At 46.1% G+C, this 13554-nt stretch overlaps 1 protein-coding gene across 3 annotated transcripts in view; it reads left to right on the forward strand.

Annotated features, from left to right (window-relative positions):
* The window catches only part of SIPA1L1 (signal induced proliferation associated 1 like 1), a 681304-nt gene that overhangs the window by 374928 nt on the left and 292822 nt on the right, over window positions 1–13554 (forward strand). For all 3 annotated transcript variants that reach the window (XM_078659472.1, XM_078659473.1, XM_078659474.1), the window contains exon 7: window positions 4951–5125. In XM_078659472.1, the coding sequence (XP_078515598.1) occupies window positions 4951–5125 (175 nt within the window). The remainder of the gene's footprint in view (window positions 1–4950; window positions 5126–13554) is intronic.

The raw sequence follows: 13554 nt of genomic DNA on the forward strand, positions 1-13554 counted from the left end.
CTGACTGAGTATCATGGAGGATGTTATTGCACTCCAGGAAGTGGGTCAAGATTAGGCTCCTTCAGAAGCGGCAGTATCAAGGCATGTTTCCAGGCCTGAGGAACAACTCCCAAATTCAGCGAACAGTTGAGCACAGTGTTTATAAGCTCATTAATGACAGGAGCCATTTTTGCCAAAACCTTCGCAGGACACGGATCCCATGGAGAGCCCGATTTAAGTTTAGAAACCAGATCCAAAGAGGAGGCGGGAGAAAGAAAAGGGAAAGTAGCCAAGACCGGACCATCCTCCGGGAGTGATATAGAGAAAGGGGCATATATATCAGAGGGAATCACCAAAGTGGAAAGAGAAAATGAGTCTTGGATAGTCTTGATTTTGGACGTGAAAAAAGTAGCCATAAGGGACACCCAGGATTCCGAGTGATGAAGTGTGGGCATGACAGAGCTGGGGAGATGAATTCCTTAACAATAAGGAAAATGTCCTTACTGACCGTAGCAGCAGCCTCTATTCTACGAGCCAGATAGTCTTTCTTCTCCACCAGAATGCTACTATGATATCCCTTGATGGCCTCCCTGTAAAAATGTTATCCAAGGGGTCATAATAGCGGCGCCAAGCTCTTTCAGCTTTCTTCCAGCTGCGGCGCAGAGCAGCCAGAGAGGTTGAAAACCAAGGGGCAGAAGTCCGAATGCTGTTTTTGCGGACAGTAGAAACAGGGGCTAATTCGGCAAAATGCTCCGTCAGCCAGCTCTGCAGGCGATCGATATCGACCTCAAGACTGCCTGACAACTGGCAGGGATGTACAATGAGAGCTTGAGCCAGCATATCCGGTGATACTCTACTAAAAACTCTTGACGTTTGACGCCCACTCTCGAAAGGTCGAGCAGTGGACTTGTTAGTCAGGGAAAGCTGAAATTTAATGAGGTAATGATCAGACCATAAGACCGGTTCAGGGGGCGGTACAGCAATAGGGAGTGTAGAAAACACCTGGTCCAGGGTATGCCCTTTATTGTGTGTGGGCGTGGTAATAAAGGGAATAAGGTCTAAAGGGGCAGTAGCATCCATTAGCTTGATGATGTCAGCATCAGAACTTACGTCCATGTGAATGTTAAAATCCCCCAACAGAAGGCTCTGATCTGTTTTTAAACATATCGCCGCAGCAGCAGCGTGAAGGTCTTCATAAAATGAACCTAAAGCTCCTGGGGGTCGATAGACCAGGAGCCCCGCACAGGTCTGGTGGGGGGACAAAGACAGAGAGAACCCCAGAGATTTGCATCCCGAAATATCATCGGTGGGGATTAAAACACAAGGGAAGCTTCGGTCAACTATCGGGGCTATCCCACCTCCTCTGCCCTGAGACCTGTCTTTCCTAAGGATGACATAATTTGGAGGAATGGCTGCCGCCAGATCAGGGCCAGAACAAGGCCCGAGCCAAGTCTCAGTAAGGAAAAGACATAGAGGTTTAGAGTCAGCTAGTAGGTTATAGATATCCTGACAGTGTTTACTAAGAGATCTCGTGTTTAGCAAAAAGCAAGATAAAAATTTGGGCAGGTCGCAGGAAGGCGGAACCATTGATCCAGCCAAACCCCATCCACAAGCAGAGCAGCCTTTTTTGTAGGCGTACCTCCCAGGGAAGTTTTTTTGACAATTGCCAGCATTTCCTCGTAAGGAAAGAAGCTCTGCGGCGGTGTAGGTACACATACTTTAGGATAAACGACCGAGAAGAGAGTGGTCGAAAAGCACCGCCCGCACCCGTCCGCCTCCGTGACGCTGACGGGCGCAGACGGGCTTTCCTTAGGCGCTCCTTTGGCACGATAGTAGGCACGCCTGCACCGCGAGGAGGAAAGCGCCCCTAGTTTTATATCAGACAGGCTACAGGTGAAAAGACCGCCCCCCTGGTCTGCCGACCAGCGTGTCAGCGATCCTCCCTAAGATGGCCGCTGATGCACAGTGCAGCCTCCCAGCCTACCAGTCCCAGGATGCCGTGCGGACCCTAATCAGCCCAACAAGGTATGGGGAAGGTGATCCCAAATCTCCACCGCGATGCTGTGCCACCCAGCAAGGCGAGGAAGTGAGGCGAGGAAGGTGCAAGGTCAGGGGCAGGAGACCACCCGGCTAGTTCGCCTCAGGTGGGAAAAAAGAAGAAAGCAAGGAGAGAGGCAGTATGCCGTCAGGTGAGGCAGAGACAAGAGAAGCGCAGCGCTAGCAGTCAGCGCGTTAGCTGGAACAATACAGCGCTATCCAAAACGCGCTCACAATCTTCGCGCGGTAGCACTCCTGCAGGCACACAGGGTGAAATAAAAAATACAGTTAAAAGCGCTATCGGTCAGCGCGAATGACAATGAGTTAAAAATCACAGCAATGATCCTGATGCCACGATCCCAGACGCACCCAGCATCCACCTCCTATTACAGTGAGGGGGGTACAAACATGGCAAAGTGTCACGTCTTTGTGTGAACTGGAATGACATCTGAGCTGTTCCCAGTTGGGGATACAGTTCCTCAGTTACAAATATATGCAGGCCTGTTTAGTATAATCTCAGATATAACCTGTAGAATATATTTGATAGGGAGGTTGAGAAATTGGTAAGTGTTATTTGGTGGGGGATGGGGTGGGGGGGGGGGAGAGCCATGAATATGCTTACTAGGCCTGTAGATGGTTGATGCAGTGTCTGGGCCATTACAGATACTTTCACTCAGCTTATCAGCAATGTATGCCCGTTGGAGCTTCCAAGAGAGCTATAGAGGAGACCTGGCCTTGGATTATCTCCCTGGCCGTCACCTACCCACTCGCTTTAGGCTGACTTTCCCTTTATCTCTTTTCTGTCTTCCCCCTTGTCTTCTCACTTCTCATTCCACCTCTCACTACACCTCTCCCCTTTCCCTCTCTATTTGTCTCCCCGGACATTGGACACAGTTCTTCCTCGTCTCCTTGCTATGGCTCCTTCCACCACTCCTTTCCTATCAATTATCGCAACCGCGTTGTTTGTTTACTGTACCTTACTATGCTATTGTAACTGATGTAATTTGTAACACAATGTTCCTCTGCTATAGCGCTCTGATACCTACGGGTCTAGCCAGCGCTTTATAATCCGTTTGATGTACCTTCTAATGCAACGTTCCCCTGGTTATGCGTTCTGATACCTCCGGGTCTAGATAGCGCTATATAACTTTAGCAAATTCTAATAAACTAAAAACTGTTTTTTCCTGAACGCTGAGACCTGAGCAACATGGCCGATGACCGGTGGAGCTGCTTGACAGCTAATGAGGAGTCTGGCCCTGGTTTTCCCCCTTGACCGTCACCTACCCAGCCGGACATTAGGCATTGTTCCCCCTCGTCTCCCCGCTTTTACTCCTTCCTCCCCTCCCTCCTACGAATTATTAAAACATTGTTTGTGTACTGTACCTTACTATGCTCCTGTATCTGATGTAACTTGTAACGCAATGATCCTAAATGTAAAGCGGTCTGATACCCTATTGGGTCAAGTTCGCACTATATAAAACTTTATAAATAAATAAAAAATAAAATAAATAAAGCCCACATGAGACCATGGAAAGAATCCAAATTGCACCTTTTATTATGTCTTTATCTTTGACTCCTGCTCAGATCACTTTGCGTACAGCAGCCTTGTAGTTTGCTGATTAACATAGGCCTCTCAATGTTCCATTTCCTGTAATCAACCCTAGGCAATATGCTAAATGTATACATTTTGATGCACACAAATGACTTTTTTGCTGATGCTGAACATTGGAAGTGAAGCGTAACATGTTGCTGCTACGTTGATATGGACAAATTAGAGTAGCTATTTTAGTTGGATGGGGCTGCATAATTCTGCACTTAGTACGATTGATACAATTAACTATGTACTAAATGCTGGAGGAAATGGTAAACTGAACTCTGGCAGCTACCCACTACTGTAGGGGGTTGCTAGCACATCGTGTATCACAGCAAAGGGGCAGATGGGAGCAAGAACTATGGGTACAGCTTTCAGAGAAATAATGGTACAATGCTTGTTTAGTCTTTGTCAACAGTCAATTCATGAGGTTAGAACTTGCATTAAGAATACTCAGTTTGCTTGTGAAACACAGGATACTTAGGAGCCAGTTGAAGAAAGGGGTGCCCCACCCTCCAGATACCTCTCTGCCTTATGTGTTGGATGAGAGATCTGGATTCGTCTAGCGACACAGATGCAATTTCAGAAGATCCAAACATCCCAAGCAGTGCCTTGTGACATGTGGGTAGACTCTAGAGCTTGTATGTGTAGTCAGACCGATTTGGGGCTGGTGCTGTAGAGTATGACTGTTTAAACTGAGATGGTGAAAAATACTTAAACGGGTGGATAGCCATGTAACACCAGGCCCTGGTCTGCACTTGTGAGTAGGTTATGACGAGAAGATTTGGTTTATGTTCTATATATAACATATGCCATATTTTAATTATGAACTCTTAACAGAACTCTTAACTTGTGTATTTGTATCTGCACAATAGTTAGCCATTTACAAAATAGGACCGGACATCCTGAATAAAAATATGCTTGTTGTGCCCACGATATCAACCGTTCCAATTTTTCAACCACACCCTGTTCTTTCCAGATCATTGTTTCTCTATGGTTCCCAATCATAGTCGTGACTGTCGAATCACTCTTTCCACATTGATGGCAAAACTCATGAAACCTCCCAAAAAGTTCCTCCTCTAGAGGTCTGTACTTTGTACAGAGAATGATTTAACCAAAGTGCATAACATTTTGAAAATCCAATGCAAAACACCCCTTAAAGAGATTTTAAGTCTTTTTATTTTAAGAAATGGACTGGAGTGAGGGGGTTATTCTGAATGCTTATCTCACTCTCCACTAAGAACCACCTCTCTAGTGTGTGGTACCTCTTTCTAGCTTATGAAGCAGTAGGCCTTTAACTATACATAGTGTGCTGACTCTTTAGTGTTTACAAATTTTTGCAGATCAGTTACCAGCAGAAGGTGGGAATCATGTATTGCAAAGCTGGGCAAAGCACCGAAGAAGAGATGTACAACAACGAGTCCGCAAGTCCTGCCTTCGAAGAGTTCCTCCAGCTTTTGGGAGAGCGGGTTCGACTGAAAGGATTCGAGAAATACCGGGCCCAGCTGGATACCAAGAGTAAGAACAGCCTCAACTATCTTGTGTGCTCGACACTCCAGGTCATGATTGATGTGAGGCTTTTCATGTGTAGGCAGCTTCAGTATCAAGAAAGCCACATCTTTTTTCTGTTCATTCAGGTCTGTTACTAGGGTATTTTATAAAAATACTACGCTAGCAGCTTTTTCTTATTATTCAGAACATCTTACAATTAACTATTTACTCGATGACAAGAGATTAATAAAGAAGCACTACAGGGATTTATGATTTTCTTGATTTTTTTTCTTCAAGTTGATTACTATTTGTCCTTTTGGTTTGTATGAAAGAATCTTTATTGGTTAATATTAGCAGAGATTTTGGTAAACATCAGACACCGAAATGTACATTTACTAAGTATATCATTACAAATGAAACCTATGAAAAATGTCTCATTACCTTGTTAGTAAATAAGAATACTTTTCAGCGTGTCCTCTAGTTTGTGAGAGCTCTGCACACAGCTCTTTTAATTATGAAATTACACCGATTTGTTTTTTCTTCTTTGTTTATGGACAGCACCCTGGGTGGAAAGAAATTTTGATGTGTGTTGTGGGGGTTGTTGTGGTATGACGGCAGCATATGTGAGTAAGATATGAGTTTGATGGTGTGCTAATAATTACGCTGAGGTACAAAAAAGGCTAATTACAAAGTCTTTAACGGAACACGATTGAGACCAAGTGTTATGGATGAGCTGCATTTTGATTGACAGTTTCAGGTGGCTCCCTGCTGCAACCCATGCAATATTGGTGGCCTGGGCCCAACTTGCCCATGCCCAAGGCCGGCCCTGTCCCTGCACCTTACGGGAGAAGAAATACACAGGTTTTCCGTTCTGTGATCTGCAGGATTACTCCTGGAGAGACTTATCAAGAGAAGCTCACCCGTCACGCCACTTATGCAAATTTTCACCCTTGCTCATATCTTTTTGATAATTGTTGTCCATGTTCCCTCTATGCTACCTCACCCTTTGACTTCATCCTTCAGGATGTGAACAGAAAGAAAGAAAATGTGAGGCGGACGTCTCTCCTTATGGGGCTAGTATGGCTGAAGATTTGAGCTCTTACTACTGACCTCCACTCCCCCTTTACACCCCCCACTCGCACCCTACTTACCAGTCAGCCCAGAGACTCAGGATTCTTTTTTCTGGTGGTCCAGCACTGGGGTGTGTCCTGCATTCATCATATTCACCTTGTACCTCAGTTTCAGTACCCTTGACTCTTGGGTGATCAGCATTATTACTTACTGTTGAGACGTGTAAGCCTCTCGTAAATTTTTTTGCACACAGCTGGTTGCTATATTACAGCTCTTCGTATGCCACCTCAGGCTTCTTATATTGTGCCCTCTCACACCCACTGAGCTACTGAACTGCGTTTCTCTTACGTCTCAAAACATTTCTTATCACTACTCCTATCAATTGGCAATTGTCCATACTAATCTTTGTGGGACTGGATACCTTCAGCTGTAAATTAAGAGCCTTTTTTGTGCCACTACAACATGTTTGTTTTTCATACATGGTAGACTTTGCTCGCTGTGTATTTGAATGGCATTTATCTGATAGACACATCCAGCCATAGATTTCTTACCTGTGAATTTAGCTTTCTTCCATATTCCTGTCCTGCTTGCCCATGGTCGCCACCTACAGTTTATGGTGGGCCACAAGCACTTTGTTTGCTATGTTCCCCTTCGGCCTTACCAGTGCCCCTCGGGTGCTCACCAAGGTGATGGCGGTGGTCGCAGCTCATCTGTGGATAACAGGGGTTCCGCTATCTCAAAGAGTGGCTGTTAAAGGCGGGCTCGCCCCTGGCGGTCGTCTGAGTAGGTGTGAGAGGAGGGCTCAGACTTGCCTGGTAGCTGAATAGCCAATGGTCTGTTGGCCTGGGGGTGGGGGCTGGGGCTGGGGCTGGGCAGCTGCTTCTCCTGTTGGTAGGGATCAAAGGACTCTGATCTCCAGCAGAGGCCTGGCTCCACATCAAACTCTTGGAGCCTTTTGTGATCAGATTGGCAATAAAAGCCTTCTTACCGGCTGGGTCAGGGTCAGGTGGTCACGGACAACACCACCGCTATGTGGTACTGCAACAAACAAGTTGGGGTGGGGTTTCGGACCCTTTTTCTGGATGTTTTGCGTCTGAACTTTGCTAGAACAACCAGGCGTATCCCTGGTGGTTCAACACCTGGCTGGTTCCCTGAATTCCAAGGCAGGAGAAATCTGCTGTCGGTGCCTAGCGGATCACGAGTGGCGTCTACATACAGAGGTGGTGCACTCTTTCAGCGGTGGAGAGTGCCTTAGTTAGATCTGTTTGCCTCAGTCGAATGTGCAAGGTCAGCAGTTTTGAGTGTTTGAGTTTCCAAGGCAGCTCTCGCCAGGCGACGCTTTTCGTCTCAATTGGCGCTCAGGCCTCCTTTCCACCCATACCACTTATGTCCATTGTGCTAAAGAAGATCAGGAGTGACCGTGCTTAAGTAATTTTTATGGCTCTGCACTGGGCACAGAGAGTTTGGTATCCTGAGCTTCTGCAAATTAGCATAGATCCTTCCATCAGGCTGCCCCTTTGGGAGGATCTTCTGTCGCAGTAGCAGGGTAGGGTCCTCCACCCAAACCCATCAACTCTATGCCTCCATGCGTGGAGATTGAATGGTGACAGTTGACAGCATTCAACCTTCCTCCCGAAGTATGCAATGTTATTCTGGCAGCCAGGCATCCCTATAAGTCGATATATGCATGTAGATAACACAAAATTTGTTTTTATCATACAGAAAGGTCTATCGACCCTTTGTCTGCCTCCCTTTCTAACATTCTCCTTTTCATCCCGTCTCTTGCCAAGCAGGGCCCTGCTCTGGGCACTCTAATGGGTTAACTTTCGAGCCTCTCTGCTTTTCCACATTTTCCAGACCAACCGTCAATATTAAAGTCCCCTATTGTACATAGATTTCTGGAGGGGTATACACATTTGTTTCCCCTTCACCTTTCATCATTCCACAGTCGGACCTTAACTTGGTCGTCACTTATCTAAAGTGTGCACCCTTCGAGCTGCTGTAAAATTGCCCCCTCCAGCTGCTCACCATTAAGACGGTCTTTTTTAGTGGCCATACCTTCTAACAAACACCCGAGCCAAGAATTAAGGGCTGATACTGAGCACTGGAAACCAGCGGCTCATATTAAGCACTGCTGAGGTGGGAGGTGACGTGGGGCTGTTTGGGGAGGTCTAGGAAGAGCCTGGCAGTTGAGTTCTGTATTGTCTGGAGTCCATTCAGAACTAGGATAGTGGTTCCTGCGTAGAGCGTGTTACCATAGTCGAGTCGGCTAGTGTCTAGGGCTTGAGTGATGTTCTTTCTGTAGCTGACAGGGAGCCACCAGAGATCTTTCGGAGCAAGTGAAGGGTGTGGAAGCAGGCAGAGGAGACTGCGTTCATTTACTGTTGCATGGTGAGTTTGCTGTCTAGGATGATGACAAGGTTGCTGGCGTGTTCAGGGGTGTGAAATTTAATAAAACATCTACTTGTCCATGGGGCAAGTTACTTCATAAATCTACTTGTCCTGTAACAAAATTCACTTGTCCCTATGGTGCCATGTACTGCGGCGATAAATTATGGCAGTAATCTCATTATATAAGAACTCTGATATAGCCCCTCTGATTATGCCAGGTCTCATACCATAGTAGTGTTTGAGTACTTGCAATCCCCTTATGTTGCCACATTTCCACAGATCTACATACTAGGGCCGAAATGAAGTGGTAAGCAATAGTTCCATGTTTAGAATGTCCTTTTGAGTCTGTCCAAACCTACTAACTTAGATGTTTTAAGGGTTTTCAACAACTCTGTTCTAACCTGTTTTCATACTGAGAAATGTTGGCAGTTTACTTCTGACAATGGCAGACGTAAACCTTCTTCCAGCGTTGGGGAAAAAAGTGGTTGGAGGAAAAGTGAACATGCAAAAACTCAGGTTTTCGTAGGAGCAAATCTACATATGCAACTTTTGCTCTTGCTAAAATGCAGTTCACAAATATTTTCTAGGAAACTATTTCTTGTCCTACTTATGTAAATTCTTGGGAATTCACGAAAGCCGTATAGCTGCACTTAATTCAAGGAAATATACCAGGGGTGCACTTTGGAGACTTTCTTCAGTAATTGGGCCCCTAATTTGGTCTGGTGTTGACCGTGACTTTTTGAGTTTATTAAAATACTGTCTCTCTCACTGTATCGTCTGGCTTCACTGTGAGTGACTGCTTTCTGCTCTTTCACAAGGAGCATATCGGCACACAAAGTAGTTTTGTTCAGTGCCAGTAACTACAGTGGCTGTGTGCTTTTTGAGACCAAAAACGTTTGCTTTTGCCAATGCTTGTTATAATGGCGAGGGCCGGACAGCTCCCACACCAGTGTGGTTTTACAAAAACCATGCCAAAACAAGTCACACATTGACAAAACTAACAAGCATTTACAATGCAATAGGTCTCGCAGCATTAAAGTTTGAGTTATTGGAATTGTGTATGACAATGCCAATACTTATAACTTTCGCAAATGTGACACCTATTGCATTTGTACTGCAATATGTGTTGAGAGTGAGTGAGTGAGAATGAGTGGGCGAGTCAGTGAGTGAGAGAGTCAGTTAGTGAGTGAGAGAGAGTGGGTGAGTCGGTCAGTGAGAGTCTGGACAGTGAGTGAGTTAGTGAGTGGGAGAGTCAGTCAGTGAGAGTCTGTTAGTGACAGTGAGTGAGTGCGAGCGTGGGAGAGTCTGTCAGTGATAGTGAGAGAATCAGTGTGAGTGAGAGTCAGTGTGAGTGAGAGTCAGTGTCAGTGATCCTCTTTTTACCTTACATCCTATGCATACCTTCCATTTGTCATACCTGCCTTGATCCTTCCTAATGTAACTCTGCAACTGGCGGATACTCCTCTTTAAACTGCTTTTTCCTCCATTGACGAGCTCTAGAAACTATATTAAAATTTAAGCTATTGGTTCTTACTTTCAAATGTATGCTGTGTTAAACCCATCTCCCATCACCCCCAGCTTGAAGTCAGGATAATTTGGTATTAGCTGGGCTATGAAATTCAGCGTGTGCCCTTCTGGTCAGCCCATTGACAAAATGTAGGCATTCATCTGAGAAGGTGCATCTCAAAAGAGAACTTGCACGTTGCAGTCCTTGGCTTGTGGCTTTCGCATAAGCTTGCAGATATATGCAAAAGTTATCATCTTGGCTAATCTCAGAATAGTGATGGAAGCTCTTCTGTTCAATTAGGGTCCTCCTGATGTGCTGCTTTTTGGTCTTTGCCTAGAAGGGATGCCATTGTTACTATGCACTTTACAAAGTCATAAAGTAGAAATAGATTTGTTCATCAGAAGTCGCTGACCTCCTGTTCACTTCTTCCTCACTTCCTATAAACTCCTGGTTTAAGCGCCATGTGTGGCCTTTACTGCCACAAGACTTTCTATCCCGACGGTGTCCTTGAAAGTCTACCACAGCTCCCACTTTTCACCCTATTGATCGTGAGCAAACACATCCCTGTGACAGCGATGTGGTCTATTACACCCTTCTGTACTGTAGACAGTTGCTGCGGAACAGCATCGGAACTAGTGTCAGACATGAGCAGAGTGAGAAATACAGCTCCGATATCGTATTCACTTCCATGCAGGACGACAATGGTGAGATTAAAATGCAGTAGTGTTTTGTGGTACACTCGTATACTGCCTTTGGAGGTAAACTGAACATTTAGATTGCAAACATGTCAACCGGTGCTGGCTTAATCTTTCAGAAGTAGCACCCTTGTATGTCTTGCTCTTTTGTAGAGATTCCCGCTTTGCTAGAGTCATGGTTTAAATATGAAAGCTAGCTAATGTCTTCCTGGCACAGCAAGGCATTACCTCATGCATACGCAGTTCCAGAGCCACCAGGACACATTTCCTAAACGCATTCCATTCCTTGTACTAAAAGAAATTCCTATGATTCAAGCTTCTCCTCTGTCTGGAACGTAAAACATTCAGGAAGTGTTTCATCAGTGGAAACCGATATGCAGAAGGCGCAAAGTGTGTGTTTTATAAAAAGTCATCATTGGTCTGAATTTGAGCAGGGAAATGGTCTTGCAATACGTTAGCATATATACACAAGGCGTGGCGTCAAGACAAGCAATCGCAAAAGCAACAAAAAAACGAGCGAGTGCCTTCCTCGCGGCATATTTAAATTAGGGAGGGAGCCCACCCCTCGTGTGCCTTTAATTCACCACCGCAGGCCAGGAGTTTGTTCAAGTCCCCGCCGGGCCGCCGCGCTGCCTGCGACGACCCGGAAGCGGTTGGGCAGCCGGCCAATCCCATCGCGGCCCCTACCGGAAGTCCCGCCCCATCGCGGCGAGAGAGAGAGAAACTTCTGCCCGAGGAGCCACGAAGGCTCCTGATTGAGTCCCGGTCCCGAGATGGGGGACCGGGTGAAGAGCGGCCGGGCGCATGGGGAAGGCGGGGCTCTCATGTGATGAGAGAGCCCCGCAAAGCGCTACCGCCGCCCGAGAGGCAGAGCCGCCGCCGAGCACCGCCAGAACCGGTGAGTGTGTTGAGGGAGAGGAGGGGTGAGTGGGGGTGGGGTGTACGCGTGTGTGTCTGTTTGAGTGTGTCTGTCTGTCTGTGTGCGCGTGTGTCTGTTTAAGGGGGGGTGCGTGTGTGTATGCAGTGTGTGTATGGCTGTGTATGTGCGCATGCGTGAGTGAGGCTTTCTTTGCGCATGGGAATATGAGACACGGCGACGTGTGCGCTCACGAGGTACAATCTCGGCAAGAAAAAGCGCGTGGCACATTGCTGTCCACATTCCCAAATACGGGTAACATTAGTTGTCTTGCTGACAGCTTTCAATGCTTTCACATTGAAAGCTAGGTCAGCTCGACCTAAAAAGCTGACCACCAATTTCAGACCTACTGGCATTGCCAATGCTTGTTTATTTTTTCCCCCATAATCTTATTGAAACTGGTTACACTGATTTTCCATTCTGAATATTTTTGAGACATACTAGCATGCATCAGCATGTTACTAAATTATGCTGCAAAGAAATTGTACCTAAAATTTTACATTTGTTTAGAGAAATGTTTTTTTTCTGCTTTCATTTTTTTATGAACATTTTATTTTGAAAGCAAAGAATCAATCTTGCTTTCAAGCTTCTGCAAATATTTGCATCAAATCAGAGAGCATTCTGGGAGCATTATAATAGCCTCATTTTGCTAAACTTTGAAAAGGTGTGTACACATTTTAATACTGGAACCACTGTCAGTAATGCAGTCAGAGCGTACAATATTAATTAGAGCACTCACCCTAATAATAAAGGCTTTCAAATAATGAACCATAAATACAAGTTTGAACAGCATTAGCATATGGACAACAATATTACCTAAACTGCAGACAGTGCCCTTCCCTGATCCATAATGTGGTACTGCAAACTGGCAGCCAAAGGGTTTCTGCTGCAGGGGGTTGGGGCCTACTCATCCCAAGGACAAAATACACATGAAGACGTGTTGCCCTTGACCCCAAACAATATGTCCGGGGCGTCGGGCTATAGGAATTCCACATCCCTGCGTGTTCTGTGTTGGTGGATGTGGATCCGACTTCGTAGGGCCACCAGGTGTTGTTCCACGAGGAGATGGTGTTCCCAGAGATCAGCACTTCTGTTTTGTCCATGTTGAGCTTCAGTCAGTTGGTATTCATCCAGTCAGCGACATTCGTCATGCAGTTGTGGAAGTTGGTCCTAGTGGTCGAGGGGTTTTCTGAAAGTGAGAGGATGAGCTTGGTATCATCTGCGTTTGATATGATGTTGAAGCCTTGAGTTCTGACTACGTTGGCTAGGCGCATCATATAGGTGTTGAAAAGAGTATAGCTGAGAAATGAGCCTTGAGGTACACCGCAGACAATGCTCTTGGGTTCTGAAGTGATGGGTGGTAGGCGAACTATCTAGGTTTGTCCTGTGAGGAAGGATGTGATCCACATGAGGGCTCCCGATGTGGCGCAGCGTCTTGAGAAGGGTGTAGTGGAATACGTTATAGAACGTTGCTGAGAGGTCGTGGATGATCAGGGCCGCTGTATATCCTTGGTCAAGGAGAGTTCTGAAGTGTTTTGCCGTGATCAGGGCCGTTTTGGTGCTGCTGTTAGTGTGGAATCCAGACTGGGAAGTTTCCAGGTATCCGATCAGTTGACAGTAGATGGCCTTCTCGAGGACTTTAGTGGGTAATGGGAGCAGAGAGATGGGGCGGAAGTCTTTAAGTTCCCTGGGGTTGGTGGAGGTGTTCTTGAGGAGGTGGTCTGACTTCTGCGTGTTTCCCCTGATCGGGGAAGGTGGCCTTGGTGGAAGTGTTGAGAATGGAGGTGAGTTTGCAGCTGATTTTATTGCAGTAGAGGTTTAAGAAGTGGTGGGGGCTGAGGTCCGTGGGTGCTCTAGAGTGGATGGAGTTCATAAT

The sequence above is a fragment of the Lissotriton helveticus genome, chromosome 9 (genome assembly GCF_964261635.1).
Source record: "Lissotriton helveticus chromosome 9, aLisHel1.1, whole genome shotgun sequence".
In the NCBI taxonomy this organism is placed as follows: Eukaryota; Metazoa; Chordata; class Amphibia; order Caudata; family Salamandridae; genus Lissotriton; species Lissotriton helveticus.